The sequence below is a fragment of the Theropithecus gelada genome, chromosome 20 (assembly GCF_003255815.1).
Source record: "Theropithecus gelada isolate Dixy chromosome 20, Tgel_1.0, whole genome shotgun sequence".
Taxonomy (NCBI): domain Eukaryota; kingdom Metazoa; phylum Chordata; class Mammalia; order Primates; family Cercopithecidae; genus Theropithecus; species Theropithecus gelada.
In genome coordinates this window covers 34,034,065-34,057,533 of record NC_037688.1, presented here as the reverse complement: position 1 = coordinate 34,057,533, position 23,469 = coordinate 34,034,065, and the positions used below count along the sequence as shown (strand labels likewise).

Genomic DNA, 23,469 nt, shown 5'->3' with positions numbered 1-23,469 from the left:
CAGGAAAAGGTGATGTGTCCACTTAGAACCCTTTCCCCTCTAGTTCACTCCCAGGATCCAGAATTTCCAGTCCGAAACCCCTAAGTGGGCTTCTTGGAAGATGGATCTCCTTAACCTGGTTCTGGAAGCACAAGACTGGGAAGTGCAGGGCAGAGTTTGGCAGCAGGCCTTTTGCTGTCATTTGGCTCCTTGCTTCCAGCCCTGGAACTGTTAGGGTGGCCTGGATTTTGCAGGGCTTGTATTTAATGACCAATAGAATCTCATGCCAAGGTCAAGCATATTCTGATGTGAAAGAACATCGATTGAAAAAATGATTGAATAAACAGAGATACCTAAGTAAACTTGAGATTTGTAATTTTTTTTAAGAAAGCCCTGAAGTTGGAATTTTACTGTGGAAACTCTTACAATATATTATTTAGAAACACCTTAATATATGTAAAATTATAATAAACATGAAGGAAGAATAAAGCCCAAATTCAGGACAGCATTTACATGGGAGATCAAAAGATATGATGCAAGAGACAGACACGCATTGATCACATTTCTTTAGCAGAGGGACACATGGGTAGGTGTACACTTAAGAAAAATGGTTAGTAATCTTTAAAATGTATATATGATGTAAGGTGTGAACAATAGAGGAAACTGGATGTGGGGTGTGCAGGAACTCTCTGTATCTTTGCAACTTTTCTGTAAATCTAAAACTATTCAAAAATGTTTTTTAAAAAGATGATGTATATCATATGTATCATAATAAAAACAAGCAAAATTACAGAGTACATGTGCAATATATTTCACTATAAAGTAACATTACAGTATGAATAAAAGCAATCACTAGAGTAAACATTTATATAAACTAGCTAGGCATTGTTAAACCTGAACATGAAGGACATAAAATATGTGAAGAATGATGATTCTATTTTCATGATTTACAAACAATTTTATCCAGTCTTTTATTTTGCATCATTTAACAATATGCCTATTTTTTCCCTTATCTCTTTTAGTGCTTCTAAATCTTTTCCTTTGAAGTGAAAGCTCTTGGTTAAGTTGTTCTACATATCTTACTATTTATTAAAAGAATGTGTTACTACGGATTGCCATAAAATCAATCATATATTCCAAAAGGTTTTATAAGCAGCCCGGTTTAAACATCTCAGTAAAGGAAGCGATTATATATTTTCAGATTGTTGGCCCTAAGCAGCCTTTCACAATAATGGATTATGCAGCAGTTTTTTTTGTTTGTTCTTTTGCTTTTAGAATCCTGTAAATTGATTCATGGACTGTGTGCTCACTGTCAATACTTAGAAAATAATTTGTATTTTATTAGTGAATAATAAAGACTGGGCTACCTCTATCGAATTCAAAAATGATTCCAGATACAAGCAATTATTAAAATGTAACATAACAATGACAAAACAACGCTAACATAAGCAACACCTCAACATGATTAGAAGTGAGTCTTACTGCTGGCAGGTTTAAAACATCGCATTTCTAATGGAAAAGAACATTTGTTTCAATTTTCCAGTGATAAAAATTCGTTTCCAATTTTTGGGTTTTCTTTTGCAAGCTTTTAGTTCAAACAAACATCTACTGGGCAGGTGGACACTTCATTTGTTTTGTTCTCTAAGGGAGATGAACTGGTGTCGAAGGCTGATGCCCTGATTTCATCAAATGTATCGGTGCATTATGCTTAACAAGGAGAAGAGGTTGCTGGGGCTGATTAAGTTAAATTATTTGTCCTTTGGCATAATATTGTCCTTCTGTACTGGACAGTAGGGAAGCAATAAGGATGCTCTGAAGGAGCTAAGAGGCATAATCAAGAAAATACTGCAATTAAATCAGCCCATAAAATCAGAAGACATATAAGGATCATTTAACATTAGGAAAATATAACAAGGTTTGGATATAAAAACCGAAGACGATGGCCTACTCAAAATCAATCTCATTATAGAAACTGTAAACAGAAGTAAGTCCACCTAGCGGAAATGCATTTCAGGTCAGAATTTTTCGACTTGATCCACCCAAAATTTCCCTGATCAAAGACAGTGAAGAATTATTCCTTAGTGTTCACATTGGTTAAAACATGATGACTTCACCAAGACACGGGGGCACTAATGCAAATATGGTTCAGTTGCTCATAGAGCCTGGTGCCTATTCTTACCTCCAAAGTAATAGGTGCCATCTGAATAAATCTGCTCAGGCCCCAGCGGAGGAGCAGCAGAAGCCAACTGGCCATCCACCGCCACACTCAAGTGATTCTTTTTAGCAGATAAAGAGACAGAATGCCACTGCCCATCATTTAATCCGACACCTGGGGAGACGAAATCAGTTAGAGGTCTCTCTCAGTAGTGAGCACTATAAGGAGTTGGTTAGAAACAGCAATATACAGATCACTCAATTGGCTATAGTTCTTAACTCTATTAATTAGACACAATCACATCAACAAGGAAAGGGAGACAAATGGGAAATCAACATCCTCTGTGTGGAAATGGGGCATTCCAAATTCCCAATCCTGGACAATCCTGGATGGTTAAAATATTTCAATTATTTGTCATAGATTGATTTTAGCTTCCATCTATGTAATTTCCTTCTTAGGGAGGAAGGATTTAGGAATTCCCAAAATTCAAACATATACCCAATAAAATGGTTTACCTGCTACTTTATACTTTTTTGATAACCACCTTTTTATAGTAGGATAATAGAATATTTAGCAAACTATACCATCAATCATTACAACAATATTGGAATAAACAATTAATAAATAGTGAAAGTCTACAGGTATAACGTAAAGTTAAAAATAACGCACTGTGAAAAAGCCATGTATATGCAATTGATCCTCGTAATTTATAGGTTTTATATTTGAGAATTTGCTTCCTTACTAGAACTTACTTATAACTCTCAAATCAATATCTGAAGGGGCATTCTCAGTCATTTGAGGACATGTATAGAGCAGTAAAGATCTTGAGCAGCCCTGTCCACATTTCCTGCTGAGGTCAAACAGGGCAATGCTCTCCCTTATTGCTTTGGCTCTCATACTGTAAATCACATTTTCTTTACATTTTTGTAAGTTTGTTCGTGATTTCACTGTTTAAAGTGGCCCCCAAACATCATGGTGAACTGTTGACTACCATTCCTAAGAACAAGAAGGCTGTGATGTGTCTCTTGGAGAAAATACATGTGTTAGATAAGTTTCATTCACGCATGAGTTATGGTGCTGTTGGCCATAAGTCCAATGTTAATGAGCCAACAACATTAAACTAAAGAAGACATCCTTAAACAGAAACACACATAAAACAAGATTATGTACTGACTGGTTGAGAAAATGTGACAGAGGCTCCCAGGAACCTAAGCCTGTTATTTCCCCCAGGAGCAAAGGTTCAGTATTCTCTAATTCAGTGTCCACAGACTTTTGAGAACTTAACTATAATAAACAATGAGAATAAACTCTCTCTATATTTATATACAATTCTAACTATATTCCTTTTTTTATTTGTTTGTTTTTTGAGACTGAGTCTCACTCTGTCACTCAGGCTGGAGTGCAGTAGCGCGATCTCGGCTCACCGCAAGCTCCGCCTCCTGGGTTCATGCCATTCTCCTGACTCAGCCCCCCTGCCCGCCACCACAGTCGGTTAATTTTTTTTGCATTTTTAGTAGAGACGGGTTTTCACCATGTTAGCCAGGATGGTCTCGATCTCCTCACCTCGTGATCTGCCCACCTCGGCTTCCCAAAGTGCTGGGATTACAGGATAAGCCACCGTGTCCGGCTCTAACTATATTCTTATGTAAGTATGGGAAGGGACTGAACAGAAATGTTCTTACATAAAAACAGTAGTTTTTGGCCAGGTGCGGTGGCTTATGCCTGTAATCTCAGCACTTTGGGAGGCTGAGGCAGGCGGATCACCTGAGGTCGGGAGTTAGAGACCAGCATGACCAACATGGAGAAACTCTGTCTCTACCAAAAATACAAAAAATTAGGTGGGCATAGTGGAACATGCCTGTGATCCCAGCTACTGGGGAGGCTGAGGCAGGAGAATTGCTTGAACCCAGCAGGCAGAGGTTGCAGTGAGCTGAGATTGCACCATTGCACTCCAGCCTGGGCAAAAAAAAGAAAGAAAGAAACAGGTTTTTTTATGAAGGAGAAATGTGATTGTTTCTATTTACTTACATACTTTCCTGTATTTTCCAAGTTCATATATATGTATAAAGTCAAAAGTTGCTAAAATCAAAAATCGAGATATTCTTATCACCTCTAAAACGCAATCTCTAGTCCCTCCTAAGGAAGCCCCAGTATCATGAATCCATCAGAATGCATAGACTTTTCCTCTTACAGGCAATCGATTCTACAAGGAGCTCTGTAGTTAAATATTGAGCAGAGATGTGAAATCTAAGCGTCTTTGTCATGAATTTACCAGTCAGGTTTACATCCATTTGAAGAGTCAACTCTGTGTAATTCTGCAGATCAAATTAGTAAACAAAAAATAAAAGCAATCTATCAAACCCAAACAGCCTGTTTTCTGATATTGCATGTGATTTCTTTACTGATTTTATGTAAACCTCTTTTCTGATATATGTGATTTATTTCCCCGAGCAATTTCTACCACATGCATTTGGATCAAAAATGCATCAAAGCTGCCTTAGGTGATTACATGTCTTTGCCCTGGACGTATTTAGTCTAACACAAATTTTAGCCAGGGCACAGAAGCTCACTTTTACATCACATCCATGAAGCAAAAAAGATTATCGAAGACCCAACTCTGGTTTGGTTTGTGAAAGATAATAGGAGAGACCTGAAAACTGGAATAGGAAGAATGTAGGTTAGATACTTTTAGACACATTTTCTAAGAGTGGACTCTGAAATAGACAGCTGAATAGAGTTACGTAATCCTTGATGGTATAGGACTGGATTAAAATAAATCAGATGTCCTAGATTTGTCATCCAGTGCTTCCTTTAAGATAGATTTCACTCATTTAGAGAGAACTTTCTTATATACTCTCTGTGTCACATGTACAGACCCTTCCCAGTCTACCACCTGCCCCTGGCATTTCTCCTACATCTCATTTCCAAAGCCCTTTGTGCAAGACGCTACTTCTCTTATTTCATTTCAGACTTTCCATTGGTGTCCAACAGTTCTTCTCAAACTATCTGTGGGGAAGAACATTTTATTTTCTGATCTATTGCAAATTGAAACTTTTATAAAATATGATGAAAATAAATTGCTAAAAAAATAGATTTTGGCAAGGCTGCAGAAAAAAAGGGGGAATGCTTGTACATTGTTGGTGGAACTGTAGATGAGTTCAGCTTCTGTGGAAAGCGGTTTGGAGATTTCTCAAAGAACTAAAAATAGAATTACTATTTGACCCAGCAATCCCATTACTGGATCTATACCCTCAGGAAAATAAATCATTCTACCAAAAATAGGGCTGCCCAATCCCCAGGGTAATGGACCGATACTGGGTCTGTGGCCTGTTAGGAACCGGATCACACAGCAGAAGGTGAGTGGCTGGCAGGCAAGTGAAGCTTCATCTGTATTTACAGCTGCTCCTATCACTTGCATTACCGCCTGGGCTCTGCCTCCTATCAGATCAGTGGCAGCATTAGATTCTCCTGGGAGTTCGAACCCTATTGTGAACTGCACATGCGAAGGATCTAGGTTGCACACTCTTTATGAGCATCTAATGCTTCATGGTCACTGTCTCGCATCACCCCCAGATGGGTCCACCTAGCTGCAGGAAAACAAGCTCAGGGCTCCCAGTGATTCCACATTATGATGAGTTGTATAATTATTTCACTATATATTACAACAATAACAGAAATAAAGTACACAAAAAATTTAATGTGCTGGAATCATCCTGAAACCATCCCCCTACATTACAGTCCATAGAAAAATTGTCTTTCATGAAAACAGTCCCTGGTGCCAAAAAGCTTGAGGACTGTTGACCAAAAAAATGCCTGTACTTACATATTTACTGCAGTTATTATTTACAATAGCAAAGACATGGAATCAACCTAAGTGCCCATCAATGACGGATTGGATTGGATAAAGACAATGTGGCATATAGACATCACAGAATATTATGTAGCAATAAAAAAGAATGAAATAACGCAGCTGAAGATTATTATCCTAAGTGAATTAACGCAAAAACAGAAAACCAAATACAGAATGTTCTCATTTATAAGTAGGAGCTAATCCCTGGGTACACACGGTCATACGGATGGGAACAACAGGCACTGGGGACCTCAGAAGGGAAGAGGGCATGGGGCAAGAATTTAAAAACTACCTATCAGGTACCATGTTCACTATTTGGGTAATGGATTCAATTGAAGCCCAAATCTCAGCACCATGCAATATGCCCATGTAACAAGCTGCACTTGTACCCCCAAATCAAAAATTTTAAAACATAAAATAAAATAATAACAAATAAATAAATAAATAAAAGGTAAAATACAAGCCCACTAACCATGTGCTTAGATATTGCAGTGATCTCTTTTTACCAGTTTCTAGGAGTTTAATCTCAATTTTTACATTCATCTCATCGTAGATCAGTTAAAAGTATTTCACTGAGCCAGTGCTGGTCCAGGGACCACACTTTGAGTAGCAGGGCTCTGGGCAGTTATTGGTTAGGCATGCAACAGGATTAACCAAAAGGCTTGGGGAGGCCTATTGTCCATATAGAAGCAAAAAATAGATTAAGAACAAAACACTGCCAGAGCAACCCACTGTGTAATTTGGCACACATTCAAACACATTCATCTAACAAGCTAGCAGGTTACAGGTTGTGAACAGAATGAAGTTGTGCCGTGTTTGTGGGGGGAATCTTCAGACAGCTTTTCTCAAGCGTCCTTTGTAACAAACATTATTTACCTATGATGAGGAGACTTAATACCTGTCAGTTGGAATATATTACTCCAATCACAAGAGGTCCCATTAACTCATTTCAACTAACTCTACCTAATTTAAAATTAGATTCTAATTGTTTTGTAAGGATACAACTTTCCATTACTGGCTCTGATAATAGGATGGCCCCTTTCAAGGGCCACACCACTGTGAAACAGGAAAGAGAAAGAAAAATCATAGAATTTCAATTTGTTTTCTTGTTTCTGACATTGTGTAACTGAATGAAAATTCTGTGCACCGGTCCCACTACTCAGAACTTTTAAGTCTGGGAAGGAACACGTTGTCATAATAATAAAATAATAATTTTACTGAGGTATTACTTATAACAAATACTGGGAGCTTTCTATGCATAGTATCATTTAATCTTCACTGTAACTATCATTATTTTCATCTTAAAAAAGGAGAAAATGAGACTGAGAGAGGAAAAGAAACTACCGAGGTCATATGCAGTTGCTGGATAGCTGAAGGAAAACAGAAAACCAAGACTGACTCCAAAACCTACACTCTGCCCTGTCTGCAAGACAGGTGTATCCCTTATTTTATTTTATTTTATTTTTAATTTTTTGCTCAAGTTAAACAATTAACTCTATGAAAAATAGGCCCCAACAGCTAGGACATGGCCTGATACCATCAGTGAGACCTTGGTGTTGTAAGAATCTGGCTAGCATTGAGGGCTAGGCTTTGGTGTTCTTCTGTTGAACGTCAACAATAACACAGAACACCAACATCGGACAAGGCCATTCTATGACTATAATGAAATGAAGGCGGGGAAAAGTCACGACTACTTTACAATCTTTTCTAAACACAGACAGAAGCAAGGCTACTGCACAAACCACAAAACACAAACTTCTCTCTCTCCCAATACTTATGAATGACCAATTGTTTTGTTTTGTATTTACCAAATACAACTTAAGCTTTACTTCATTCCTTCATCCTTCTAGATAAGGTTTACAAAGATATCTAATCGTAGAATTACCCTCACTTCCTGACAGCATTTCGTCTACAGCAATTTTTCACTTCCTTGAAACCTCCCTCAAATCAGCTAACACAACCCCAAATCCTATGTCATCCTAACACCTTTGTCTTCACACAACCCTTGGTTTCCAGGGTGTGTTCTCTCTGTTGCAATAAGCAATAAATTCAACTTGTTTAACTCCAGATATGTTCATTGCAGTCTTTGGATGGAAAACACTGACAATGCCAATTGGAATAATGGAAGGATGGAATAGTAAATGGAAGTGTTTGCAATTGCAGGTTGGAGAGGATAAGATTATGGACTAGAACGTTCTCTCTCTCTTTCTCTTTCTGTTGCTCTCTTTGTTCTGTCTTTCAGCCTAAATCACATAAACACACAAAACACAGCAGGAGAGGGAAGATTTACATCTACTCCCTCTCTATAGATCATCTTCTAGTTCCAGTCCTAAATTGCATCAGAAACATGAGAGCTTAGTTGTCATCACCCTCTATAAGACTACAATGCATATCTATAGCGCACGATGTATAACAAAAAAATCATCCTGCCATATAGGGTAGGAGTTCTGCAAAGGTGCAAAAGGCAATTATACCTAGGCCATTCCTTAGGGAAACACCAAAGGGTATTGCCTCTTTCCAGCTGTATTTCAGCACTCTAAAGTGCCAGACATTCTTATACCCACTAACTGTAGTCACAAACCAGAATTAAGGATCCAGATCACTAGATAGCCCTTCTCAAGATGAAAATACGGAGGTGGTTGGTACCCATCACTTTGGTGGAGAGCAGGAGTTTAAGAGGAGACAGGTGTATAGCCCAAAAGTTAGGAATATTTCAACAGTGAAAGGGAGGAAGGGGGATTGACAAAAATGGCTCTCTTGGGTGCAGCAAATCAAAGGGTCTGCTCCACTCTCAGGGGCACAAGAATCAAGAATGCTTAGTAATAGAAAAATGCAGAAACATCTCAAATACTGCAAGCCTGCCTCTGCCCGGCCCTGCCCATGGGGACAAGAGGAATGGTTATAAGCCTGATTTTCACTGTTAGACAAAAACAGCAGCAGAAATGCTAAGATCATACCAGAAATCTCAAATTTGATATTAAAAACTTTGTTTTACATAGGAACATAAAACTGTACTGTTCATTGATTTTTGCTTTGACATCTATAAAGGTGGCAATGACTAAAAATATTTTGTGTCATAAGGGATTTTATAGTGCTGCTAATATGTTTTATGATTTATACTAATATAATGTGAATATTTCGAAAATGATTTAAGCTGACATAATATTTTTGAATAATTCCAAATGACAATTTGCAAAACTGTACATATTAAAAATTTAGTCTGATAACTCAAACATTTGCACAATTCAGTTCTTTCTCAATACAATTTCATCTTAATTTCATTATAAAATATATTAAAACGTTGAGTTTTTCGTAAAATGTATCTCCAGAAGCTAAGAAAAATTAATCAATCCTTATATAATGCAAAGATTTAGTACAACGTGATAGCAATCCATCAGTAAAGACGTGGTTCTCTTGAAAGTCATTATAATACATCCTGACAACTGGTTTAATTATCAAGCATTGCATACGTGAAACATAAGTGGAAAGTCTTCCCCTTGGGAGAACAAACTGACCACCCACACAGCTACCATTTAAGTGATCTATTTTCCAACGCAGAATGTACTTGCTTCAGGGGAACTAGCAAAAAATAATATCGTGAAAGAAACGGAAAAAAAAGGGTAGAGAGAGTTTTTAAGTAAAATCTTACTTGTGTTATCTTCAGTGTACTGACATTCAGATTTAGTCTAGTATCCTTATGATTAGTATGAAAATAATCATACAAAGTCAGATGATGTCATAACAGATGATATTGTATATGAATTTAAACATTCATTTAGAAATGTTTAAATCCCATGGGGTATTCTATACGACTTATACCTAGTAATATATTAACTATACATGCTTGTAAAGTGGTTAGAAATGGGCTGGCTTCAGCCTGATCAACATGGAGAAACCCCGTCTCTATTAAAAAATACCAAATTAGCTGGGTGTGGTGGTACATGCCTATAATTCCAGCTATTTGGGAGGCTGAGGCAGGAGAATCGCTTGAACCCGGGAGGTGGAGGTTGTGGTGAGCTGAGATTGCGCCACTGTACTCCAGCCTGGGCAATAAGAGCGAAACTCCATCTCAGAAAAAAAGAAGAAAAAGGAAGAAAAAAGAAATAGGCTGGCTTCATGGAGCTCACCACAGTAATGTTGCACTGAAGTGGTTTCTTTAAGATGCTGAAAATTAGAGTATGAATATAACCACTTCAGAAGATGTCAAATACATCACAATAAATGACACATTAATGGCAAGCTTACATTTTTAGACTTTCATTTTCAGGGCCTATTAATTATTAATACGAGACTGATTAATTTATTTCTTTTTGTCTAGCCAGCAAATCTACCACATTTTGAACATTAAATAAAAAGTCACAGCGTAGTATCGCTTTGAAAATTATAACTAATATTGAATTCTCAGTTCCATATTTAAACTACAATAGTAGTACAGCAACAAAAAGACATATAAAGAATAGGCATTTGTATATCCATTTGTACACTTATTTTCTCATATTTAATTTCCAACTGTATTTTAACTTTTCCTTTTTTTCTCCTCTTTAAGTCACATTCTACTATTTTTTGGTCATAGTTAATATAGAGGAGTAGTACAATGGAATCTTTAAGTTGTTTTTAAAGATCACTTATTAAATTAATGTAGTAATTTACCCCAAGGTAACCTCTAGTTGCTTGGCTTGGATGCTATTGTACATACGTAAAAATGTGATGCAGAGCTTTTGTCAACAACTATATAATTTTAATGAAGAGAAAAAAATATTCCTCACTCAAAGCACTGACGTAAATTAGACATTCATTTTCCAGACACTCATATAGTCACCTTAATCTTATTACTTCTAATCATTAAAACGATACCGTATTGCCTACAAGTAGAAGAATTACATTTAGTGCCCAAATGAGGACTCTTTCATAACTCTTTGCATCCCCCCAAAATGTATTCAACTCTTTACATAAGACATCAGCAAATAAAGTTACCATTCACACTGTACACTCATATACAGATGTAGATATAGATCCCGGAAAGACCTCTCCGTTTTTCTCACAGACCAGATAAGACTAATAGGTGTGTTAGGAAGAGTCTAGTTTTCCACTGAGGGACACTTAGTTAACTTGTTGACCTATTTCGAGGTCTTCAAGTTTTCCCCAAAACATGTCACCTTAGGATATGTTCTTTGCCTGGAGTAGGAGACAGGGTCATGAAAGGAAACTTCAGTTCCCCCAAAACTATCATTTTGGTTAATAAGAACTGCTAGTATTGGAACCATATTTAAAAGAAAATTGGAACCAAGTTCCTCTAAGGAAGAGCACTTATAATCTTCTTAACCCGAGTATTCATTTATTAAGCAAATATGAAATTTTTGGTTATGCATAAAATTTGGCCACAGAGATAATGAAATCTTTCAAATCCATATGCTTTGCCCTGGGGAATACATTTATTACCTGCTGTGATGTCACTGGGTAATTTTCCTGGCTGGTAGAGATTCAGCTTCAGTTTTCCATCACTCAGAAAGAGGAGGATACTCCCTGAAACCAGCTGAAGTTCGCTGAATAGCAGAAGCCCTGCCTTATTCCAGGTTCGAAATTGAAAAGTGGCAGAAACCTCTTCCTCTCCAGAGAAGTCTGGCAGCGCTAAATAACTCCGGGAGCTCAGAAAAGTCACGGGCATAGACTGTGGTTGTGAACAAGAAAATGACACGTTTCCCTGAGAAGAAAGTCAAAGAGAAAGCTTTCAGAATGTTATTCACATCGCATTAGTAACAGAATTTGAAGGCTGCTTTTCCATCTCACATTTTCCACAATTTAAAACAACCGCCTGCTATCAACATGACAATTCAAATCACTGCCGTATTTCTTAAAGGTTCTTCAACCCTTTGCTCTGCTCTTCTCTCCATTTCTCAACTTTAATATAAATTTAAAAGTCAGTGAAGTCAAGCTTATTTAGAAGAACACACATTGGCATAAAACATTTGGTCGTGGTCAAACGAAAACATTTGGCACTATTATAAATCTGTGAAAAGTGAACTCACTTTTATTACAAACGAATACATTGTTCCAATGAATGAAATAACAAAAGCTGAACAGCAAACTACACTAACCAACATGCTACCCTATAATGTAAAGGCAATGATAAGACTATCAAACCTAGGAAAAAAAATTGGAAACATTTTTACCAGTTGCATCTTGGTCTTTTTTTTTCTTAGTGATACATAATAGTTGTACATATTTATGAGACATATGATATTTTGATGCACGCACATAATGTGTAATGAGCAAATCAGTATAATTGGGATGTCCATCATTTCAAACGTTTATCTTTTGTGTTGAGAACATTACAAAACTTATCTTGTAGCTATTTTGAAATATACTATAATTCCTTATAAACTATAGACGTCCTACTGTGCTATTGAAAACTAGAATTTTTTGCCCCTCTTCTTTCTAATCGTATTTTTGTACCCATTAAGCGGCAGCTTGATCTTATGCATCATTCGGATAGCTGCCTGATACCTTACCAGCAGCAAACCCTCTTGCCAATGAAGAGTGAATGGTCCTTGCAGTTTCTAGAAACTCGTTTTAAGGATAAAACACACACACACACACACACACACACCCCTATCTAAAATATTTTTATTTTTATTTTAAATAATTTCCCTTTTATAAAAAAAACAACTATTTTAAAATCTTGCTGGCTGTTACGGTCATATAAATACCACCAATGTACATAATTAGAAATAAAATGCTATGTAAACAATAAATACACTTATGATGTGCTTTCGGATCTGCTGACAAGTGAACTTAAACTTACGTACTTTGGATTTTAAGCAATGAAAGAAATTCATTCAGATCAATATGTGTCGGCTTTTTATTATCAAACTGGTTAAGCTAGAAACCATGTTTCCCAGAATCCCCTTACTTGTCTGCTTCTGAGTAAAACCCAAAAAAAGAGAGCTTGGGTGATATTTGACAGTTAGAATTAAAACACCAGCAACACATTTTGTCGCAAAGGTTTTTTTGTAATCATGTGCGATGAGGGGTGGTCATGAAGCGGCTGGTTTGTTCCAGCCTGTCCTTGCTCTCCTGCACTATGGCCCATCTCTTCTTCCTCACAGCTGGCCCTGCCGACGAACAGCAAGCTTAGGCCCATCCCCAGAAGCATGGCTGGGGACACACAGGGGTGGTGGCTACCCACAGGCAACAACTGCCAAAGTTCTCTTCAACCCTCCTAGGCTGAAAATGTCCGTAAGTTTCAACATGCCTCCACACACCATTGCTTTGGGCAGAATTAATGATTTCTCTGAACCCTGCACTTCCCCTGCCAGGCCATTCACTTTGTAGCTCCTCTGAAAACTGTGAAGGTCCAAGTCCTAATACAGATCCACTGTTCACAATACTTACGTTGGTGCTGCTTCCCTAACTGAAACCTAACCAAGAAAGTTATATTTAAATTCTCCCCGTTTCCATAGAATTAGAATATAATACAGTCTGACCAACATTGCCCTTTGGACAGATTGGCAGATGCAATATTGTAACATATCCTATATTTGCTTGTGGTAGTAAGACCTCTTGGTGCAGATTTCCTACATGTGGTATTTCTTATATGCTGTTGTCTATTCGTCTCTTTTATTTATCATGAATGACTGTGGCAAAATACAAGTTTTTCAAATGTCTCCCTAATATACATGAATGTTACCTGATTCCAGAAACTCTGTATGCTCATCTGGTAAGTTTGTCAGGGAATATATTATTTAAAATTTCACAGAGCAGGATGGGCATAGTGGCTCATGCCTGTAATCCTAGCACTTTGGGAGGCTGAGGCGGGCAGATCACCTGAGGTCAGGAGTTCGAGACCAGCCTGGCCAACATGGAAAAACCCTGTCTCTACAAAATACACAAAAAATTAGCCAGGTGTGGTGGCAGTCACCTGTAGTCCCAGCTACTCGGGAGGCTGAGGTAGGAGAATCGCTTAAATCTGGGAGGCGAAAGCTGCAGTGAGCTGAGATCATGCCACCGCACCCCAGCCTGGGTGACAGAGTGAGACTTCGTCTCAAAAAAGAAAAAAAAAAAACAAAGCAAAAGAAATTAGGCTCCTGTGAGTAATGACATCACAATAAAATTAAAATATCAACCATAAAAACACCGCTTTACTTCATATAAAAATAAAATAATTATGCCCCCAAAATTACAATTCCTTCAGATAGAATCAATCTTTTATATGCATATTAATCAAAGAAAAATATTTAAATAGGAGTAACCTCTAAAACATCATGTCAAATGGGAACCTAAAATGGAGCAATTTTACTGTGCAGTAAAAAGAAATATAGTTTTACTAATGTCTTCGTGTAAAGACTCTTACCATAGCAATGATCTGTGGTTTTTGCTGCTTGGCCAAATCAATGATATCCACTCCATTATAATAGAGATTTTCTAAACATCCATGAAAATTTCTATGTGGGAATGACACTGATTTTCCAGGTGCTGGAATCCCTCCAAAGCTGATCTTAGAAAGAAAAATGGCATCAATAATATTGTTTAGTGATTTTCTAACAAACTGCTTAATTATGATTAGCATGTATAGCCATAATCATCACACATAGATCAATTTTTCATAACCCTACACACACAAAAATTAAGATACAGATTTAAAGCAAATGTATGTGCATTTGGCTTTTATTTACACTGGAACTTTATTTTTACAAGTTGCTGATCACATCTCGCTTTGATATTCATTGGTTGATGAAAAATACATCTTTATATCATGGTAATACTTGATCTGTTTAATACCATAACCAATCATAATATTTTATTTTAGATATGTTTCCGGCACATATTGATACTTGTGCATTCGAATCCATTGCTAATGAAATAATTAATTAGTTTGTTGCTACATTCTCCTCATAAATCTGTACTGCTCACAAATACCCTAGAACACAAAGAAGTCATAGCAAATATCCTATATTTGCTTGTGGTAATAAGATTCTTGGTGCAGAATATTTCCTACATATGATGTTCTGTGACTACATCGTTTAGGCAAAAAAGATCACCTCCCTCGACAACAATCAATTTACATACTGTGGTAAAGATGAACGTACAAGTACTATACGCCGAAAGTTGCTACTGTGAGTTAGACTGTCTTGGGAAATGCTTCACCTGTTCTACGATTTACTGAAAAGGTGGGTTCTTTATAGTGTACTTGCCTTTGGGAGATTAAACCACATATACATAATAAAATCAGCATTAATTGAAACATAACCATCACACCTCATAATCAAGATTCACGAAATTGAATTCTCCCTGTGCGTGGAAATGATGCCTGTGTTCGTCCACTGTAAAGTTGACTTGTTTGCCCAAACGCTGGATGAGCACTGAATGCCAATGCTGATCATCTAGCAGGCTGCCCAGGGTGAGATTGACCAGGGTGGAAGTGGTAGGCAGTTTAGCTTCACCTTAGAAGAGGAGAAAAATAACAGCACCATTATGGCCAGTTTAAAGATTAAAAAAAAAAAAGTTTCCCTTCTGTGGACCAGCATCTTTCATAATAATTGCAATCTTCTATGCATTCCATTTCAAACACTAGGATGGATTTCCCTGAAGTTTGAATATAATAATCTCTCAACTTTGTTGTAATTTCCTCTGCTGTTAATTCTTTTTGTCATTATTACCAATTGCATGCTCATTTTCTATGTAAATTTTATCTTTGTTACAACCTCATTGTTTTTACTACCTCAACATCTTTCAGTGACCCATCCCTTCCTTTATGATGTTAGAAAATAGCTATACAGTTCTATCAGCACTATGTAAAAAACACTGAACGAAGATGTTGTGCAATTTGCAAAATATGAACCATTTTTACATGAAAGCAATATTGGCAAATGTACAAGCCCTTGAATCGGAAAATAAGGCCCTTTGACTGTTAAAAGATAAGCTATAAAAGCATAAAGTTACTTAGGTGATATCTAAATAATCAGATTTTTGAGCACTTCACCAAATAGTTTTTTACCTGAATTAATAAGTAAAAAGAGTCTTCCTCTCCTTAATTGCAGTGTGATGTGATCTCCGTTTGGCCCTTCCCTGTGGAGTAGAATCCCATCACTCTGCATGGTTTTGAATTTCAAAGAAATAATATCTTTTATTGGGCTCAGGGATTTTTGATCAAATCTGTAGAGAAGGGAACTTTTTCCATCAAGATCAACCACTTCTGATCCTAGAAACAAAGATATTAGAAGGCATTCGAAGGATAAATATCTTTTCCATTAAAGCATTTTAAATATATTGAGAAAAAGCAGCATATGGACTCACACACATGCTACAGATGCTCCTCAACTAATGATGGACTTATATCCTGAAAAACCCATCTTAAGTTAAAAATATTGTAAGTCTAAAATGCATTTAATACAGGTAGCCCACCAAACCTCATAGTTTAGCCTAGCTTACCTTAAACATTCTCAGAACACTTACATTAGCCTATTGTTGAACAAAATCATCTAACACAAAAACCATTTTATAATAAGGTTGAATACCTCACGCAATTTATTGAATACTACCCTGAAAGTGAAAGACGGCATGGCTGGATAGGTACTTGAGGTGTGGTTTCTACTGAATGCATATTGTCTCTGCACTACTGTAAAGTCAAAAACCCGTAAGCTGAATCTTTGTAAGTCAGGGACTGTCTTGGTAGTTCAGCTCCTGACCATCAACAGTAAGGGAAAATATGACCACCAAACATCTAATTCCCTATTGACACCTGGGGTTGATTTCATTTTTGTCTTTACTAACCTGTTTACAAAATTCATGATCTAGAAATACATTTTTTAATGTACTCCTAAATTTCTCAAATGTACTCCTAAATGTACTAAAAAAAAATAATAATTTTTTTGAGGCGGGGTCTTCTTTGTCACCCAGGCTGGAATGCGGTGGTACTGGCACTGTCTCGGCTCACTGCAGCCTTGACCTCTGAGGCTCAAGCGACCCTCCCACCTCAACCTCCCGAACAGGTGGAAGCACAAGTGTGCACTACCACGCTCGGCTAATTTTGTTTATTTTTTATGGAGATGAAGTCCTCATTATGTTGCTCAGGCTGGTCTCGAACTCCTGGGTTCAGGCGATCTGCCTACCTCAGCCTCCCAAAGTGCTGCGATTGAAGGTGTGAGCCACGGTGCCTGGCCATTTTCTCATATTATTAAAGGCTATTTCTTCTTATTCCGTTAAACAGAGTTATAATTAATATACATTAAATCACTTTGCATATTTCACAATCAATGTTTTTCAATGGAGTTCTTGAAATTCTAAAGTTAATTTTTTTTTGGCTTCAAAACACCTTTGTGTTTTGTCTTATTTTACTACATTTGTGGCTAAGTGATAGTATTTAAGGGTAATACTATTTTCTGTCTTCTCAAGGACATTGTTGGAAAGACCCTGACTTAAGGATAAGGTCTGTTCTGTGGTATTTGTGTCATAACTGTGCCATTGACATGTTTTTTTTTCAACTTTCTGACCGTGTCTTATCTACTTATTGTCAAAATCACTCTTATTCAGTTCATCTGAAAAAAGATGTCATGTTATACCAGTAACATAACAATACATCTGTCAAAATCAGTTGCACCTGAACAAGAGACATAAAAAAGAACTCATAACACTTGGAAATCCTGGCAGTACTGCCTACAATTCATAAGTCAAAGTTTTCTTAAGGCAATTACCCTTGAGAGCACACTTATGTAATAAATGAAGAGGCCCAAAAAATATAATAAAATACGAAGCTATTTTTCAACTGGTAAGCTGGCTTCTTCCAGTCAACAAAATGACATTCCAGTTTACTCATCTTGTTTCATTTGATGAAATTATTATAGCTCCTTTAAGCCCAAATATGCATTTGATTCAGATTATTCATCATATTTTATGTGAAACATCTATACACACCACCTTGCAAATTTTTTTCAACTATTTTACGCAGCCATCTTTTGAAGACTCAGAGGTTTTATTTTTTCACATTTTGCTAATGTGCTTATAAAGAATTCATTCATCAAGTGCACATGAATAAAGATTGCATTCTGTAGAAAGAATAATGTTAGCCTAACAATCCTTCCTTGTTACATAGCTGAATGAATGTGCATGGTAAAAATATAACTGTGTCATATACAAATAATGCATCCTATGATTATTAGATTACAATAAATTAAGAAAAATTCCAATAAGACAGACTTTAAATGCTGACATATTTGAAGCAATGCAGTTATCTCTGTGTTAATGTATCACTTAAAGGCAACTATGACAGTAACGATTTCATTTTAGATAAAGACTATTTTTGAAATTAGCTACCAAGAGAATTTTTCCCACTAAAGGTTTAGCTTGTGTTACTGTAGCCTACTAGTACTTTTTTTCTCTTTCGCTACTGTTATTATTACATTATAATGATGATATTTATCTTCTGTGGCACCTAAAGCTTTTGCGCCTGGAATATTTCAATCAGCAAAATGGCATAGAGGAAAACATATAAAACCATTGATGCCTAAAGCAATGGCATACTCTTAAACCAAAGCCACTTGTCATTTTCTGTCATTCTTACTGTCTACTTGCTTCACAGGTACACAACGACGCAATTCTATGAATTCATTCAATAAAACTTTATTTGACCCATCACATTTGAGTCAGTGTGCCAGATTCTGGGATTAAAAAAAAAAAATCAACACAAATATGGCCCCTGTCCTCATGGTGCTTCCATTTAGTGAAGACAGACAATATTTATCAAGTAAACAACAAGGTTCATAAAAGCATTACAGGTTGTAACAGGCATTCTGATCAAGAGTAACAGAAGGCTGGAGTCACTTAAGGTAGTTGATAAACGGCTCTCTCAGTTCTCAGGTCTAGAAACACGAGGCAAAGGGAGATCTTAATCCGTAATCTTGCCACTCTCTACAGTCTTCAAGTCCTACAACTTGTCCCCATAAACTAGGATTACTCTTGGAACATTTAATTTCAAGAGGCCTAGACATTTTCCCAGCACTGTCCCATTCACTGTCATAAAAGAAAGCTCTGAGGATAGCTGAGAAACTAGAGTGCCAGGAAATAATTTAGTACTCAGAGTAGGAGTGAGGTTGGCTCACCTTGAAAAAGGGGACCTGAAAGGAACAAAGTACAGAAAGAGGGAAAGCAACAAAATGGCTACAGTTACATCACAGATTTCCCATGCAGGTAAGCAATACCCTTCAGAGAAAAAAAGCTAAGTATAATTCACAACGCGGGTACATTATCAGTATTGGAAAACTTCAAAGGATACACACATAATATATAGAAATAGATTCTCACAAAATGAAAAAAAAATTCTGGATGATTTTTAATAGTATTATTTTAGATATAACACTCATTGTAGGTCACTTTTTTCTAAGCAATTTTTATAAAAAGTTATTTGCACAAAGACATTTGATATACTTTAAAAAATCATCTTAAACAATTACAAAATACTGAGTTACGTGGCATAAAGTTAATCATATAAAAACCTGAAACAATTAATCTTTTGAGAGAGAGAGGGAGCATTTGAATTCTATATATTTTGGACAGCACCCAGCTGTCCAAAAATGCTGGTGACAGAGACAGGAATATAGATTCTCTTGAAAGTGATCTTACCACTGTTAAGAAAAATTAGAAAAAAATGGAAATAAAGCAAAGAAATACTTCACATCTCCTCAGTGTCATATATTTTTTATTTTTTTTAAATAAAAAATGAAAAAACCTTTACCTGTAAACAGGTAAAGATTATTTAATTCTAGGTGAATTAATAAATTCTGATTTTACAATTTATTGCAGAATAATAATTAAGGCCAGATTCTATAAATTTACACGTCATCTGTAGATTTTTGCTCAGTAGAGATGCAAATGGCTTCTGTCTGGTAGAATCTCCAAAAGTTATGGATTTATTGTCTTGTTGGGTATTAACTTCTTATGTATCTACCGAGCAATATTATTCCAACCTGCTTTCCTGGATTCCTATATATATACTCAATCTCTTGAATTTTCTTTGAAACTAGCTTTACCATCCTTCTGATTCTTTCATTAGTGAATCAAATACTTCTTTGATATATGTATATTCTGAATTTGAATGAAAATTATGTCTTCATGTTTTTGAAAATTTACTTTAACACTGTTAACTGAAAAAATACATTTGGACTTCACATCAACGACTAAGAACGCAACATATCAAATCTTAGCCATCACCAGAATTTATTTTCACTATTCCACAAAGATTCTAAGACATCTGAGCTCTTAAAAAAGCAACAGCAATGCAAATAGATACAAAAATAAAAAACTTCAGGGTGATTCATAGCAATATGTATTTGTATTGTACTAATCTATAAAAGATCTAATATGAGTAAACAGAACTACCAAAATTAGTACAAATCAATATTTACTTCAGAAACACTAAACAAAGCATCCAAAATAAAATTAATATTTAAATTGACAGTCAATATCATATTTATTCCTATCTTTTGTAAATACCTTTGGGAAAATTTTTAATATTTATTTATTTATTTATTTATTTATTGACAGGATCTCCCTCTGTCACCTAGGCTGGAGTGCAGTGGCATAATCTCAGCTCACTGCAGCCCTGATCTCCTAGAGTCAAGTGAACCTCCAACCTCAGCCTCAGCCTTCCAAGGAGTTGAGACTACAGGAATTTGCCACCATGCCCAGCTAATTTTTCTGTATTTTTGGCAGAAATGGGGTTTCTCCATGTTGCCCAAGCTAGGAAAATAATCTTTTGTATACAGGTGAGTTGTATAAATAGGAAAAGTATAGGTATTAGAAAACTGTCCATAGGAAAAATGTGAAATCTGAACCTAACAAAATTTGTAACAGCAAAAGACCTACAGTCTAAAGATGTAAAAGGAGACATGTTGCTTGATTGAAATCAATAAGAATTATTTTTCTAACAGTAAATTTGTTCATTAGTATTCTTATTAACTGAGGTTTTATATATTTACATATATATTATACATATTTTACATTCTATATTTTTAATGATTGGGTTATTATCAAGATTAATAATGTGGCTCTGTCATATACTGGCTCACTATGGGCAGGGTATGTATTCTAGTTTTTTGACAAGAGTTGCAAATTGTTCTGACAAATTTCCCTCTTTTTACTCTAGCCCCCTTTTCAGTTGTCTGTAATAATATATATTTCATGTTGACATAGTAGTTAAGGCAACTAGTCTGTGTGCGTTTGAATCCTCACTCTCACTTGGGCAAGTATATTAGTTTCTGCCACGTTATGGATGTGGTTTGTCTCCACCAAAACTCATATTGAAATCTGTTCCCCAGTGTGGCAGTGCTGGGAGTTGAGGCCCAGTGGAAAGGGTTTGGACCATGAGGCAGATCCCTCATGAATGGTTTGTGGCTGTTCTCAGGGTAGCAAGTAAATCCCTATTCTCATAAGACTGATTAGTTCTCATGAGAATGGATTTGTTCTTGCAAGAGTATGTAGCTATAAAGCAGGACACCCCTCAGGTTTTGCTTTTTTGCACTTTTCCACATCCCCTTTGACCTTCTCCACTGCTTTGACCCTACAAAAGCCCTTACCAGAAGCCCGGCAGATGTTAGCACCATGCTTCTTGAACTTCCCAGCCTGCAGAACCATCAGCTAAATAAACCTCTATTTTTAATAAGCTACCTAGACTCAGCTATTCTGTTATAGCAACATAAAAGGACTAAGACAGCTTCCTATTGTTGTTGTAAAACAAATAACCACAAACATAGTCTCTTAATACATCATAAATTTATTATCTTACAATTCTAGAATTCAGAAGTCCTAAAATCAAGGTGTTGGCAGGAGTTTTTTCCTTCTGAAGTCTCTAAAAAATAATCCATTTCTTTGTCTTTTCTACCTTTGATCAGTTGGCTTGTGGCCTCTTCCTTCATGAGACCAGTGTCACAGGATCTTCAAATCTCTTCTTTCCCTCTCTCCGTGCCTCCTACTTCCCTTTTATAAGGACCCTTGTGATTATATCAGGTCCACCTGGATAAACCAAAATAATCTCCCCATTATAAGATCCCTAAGTTAATTACATTTGCAAAGCACTTTTGCCATGGTAACACAACATATTCACAGGTTTCAGGGACTAAGATATTAGGTAGGTATTATCCTCTCTATCACAGTGAGTTACTTAACCTGTTTGTCTCTGTTGTCTCATTTGTAAAATGAGAATTATAGTATAGTCTTCTTAGGATTGTTGTATGCATGCTTATCTGCCTAGTTTTTAGAAGCTGACACACAATTAGCAATCAATGAATATTAACGACTACTAATGCTAGCACTAGGATTTATTGTTAGAATATTGGGCAGGAAAAGGTACACAGCAAAAAATAGTTTAATAAGTACATTTGGTGTATTTGTGACTCTTTAAATAACAATGAATTGCTGAAGTACACAAAAACCCTTAATTAGCAATGTCATTGCCAGGTTATGCAGCAAGGATGATTTCAAGCCATCTGTGGGTTCTGTGGCTTTTCCTCTGTCTGTCAGCTCCTACCCAAGCTGACTTACCACAGCAATTGTTGGTGACCTGATTCCCCCTCAGTGAATACCTCCATCTCAAATCTTCACATTTAGAGCAAGAATCAAGGAAAGAAGAGACTTGAAAAGATTGTAGGCCCTACTCTCATATCAATTCTCCCTGTGCCCATAGGTATAGCTTGCTTTATTTACACAATTCAGAAATACAATCTCCCATGGAATTAAGAGCTTTGCAATAGAAAATATTCAAATATCTTTCAGGGAGCTGTGTCAGATGTAGTGTTCCTAAAATGTGTATTCTGCCTTTTTTCCTGCAGCACGTATTTATGAAGAGCTTTCTGTGAATACTGTGGAAGACACAGTGATGCATAAAAACAAAGAACACTTTTTGTTTTTTTGAAAGAGCTGATAGTCAATTGGAGAAGACACACAACCCTGAGATGCAATTATTCATGCCTGTCTTCAGAGCTCCGCTTTTGTATCACGGCTGGGTCTTGAATGATTTCTAAGACATGCAAGAGAGGGAGTTGATCCGCTACAGCCTCTGAGAAGGGTGTCAACTAAATTGTAAAAATGCTTTACCTTCTTGAGCAGCAAACTTTTTTCTATCATTGCATATTTCATATACACACACACCCCTCATGGTAATATATTCCGGTTTTCCTGGTATCTTCTCCTTATCCCTGCATCCGACCCCTGTTCCAGGAGTCTGAGGCTTGTCAAATTTTGAGGGGTTGTCACTTGAAAAAACAATGTCCTCCACACCCCCAAGTGAATTACCAAGACAAATATTCAAGAGCATAAACTGCGCTCTATGGTCCAGTTATATTGGAACCAATGGAAAAGAATCCCTTGGGATCTCCATAAACATTCAACATTCAACTTCCTGGGCTTGGCCTAATGTTTACCAAATTATAATATCTGGAATTTTAACCTGGAACAGGAATACAGGTCCCTAGGTGATTCTGAGGAAGATGGCAGCATG

At 36.6% G+C, this 23,469-nt stretch overlaps 1 protein-coding gene across 1 annotated transcript in view; it reads right to left on the bottom strand.

Annotated features, from left to right (window-relative positions):
• Positions 1 to 23,469, bottom strand: part of CNTNAP4 (contactin associated protein like 4) — a 292,160-nt gene that overhangs the window by 103,191 nt on the left and 165,500 nt on the right. Inside the window, exons 5-9 of the mRNA XM_025369727.1 lie at positions 15,979 to 16,182; positions 15,240 to 15,424; positions 14,335 to 14,478; positions 11,424 to 11,685; positions 2,159 to 2,308 (exon numbers count right to left, since the gene is read on the bottom strand). Coding sequence (XP_025225512.1) covers positions 2,159 to 2,308; positions 11,424 to 11,685; positions 14,335 to 14,478; positions 15,240 to 15,424; positions 15,979 to 16,182 — 945 coding nt within the window. The remainder of the gene's footprint in view (positions 1 to 2,158; positions 2,309 to 11,423; positions 11,686 to 14,334; positions 14,479 to 15,239; positions 15,425 to 15,978; positions 16,183 to 23,469) is intronic.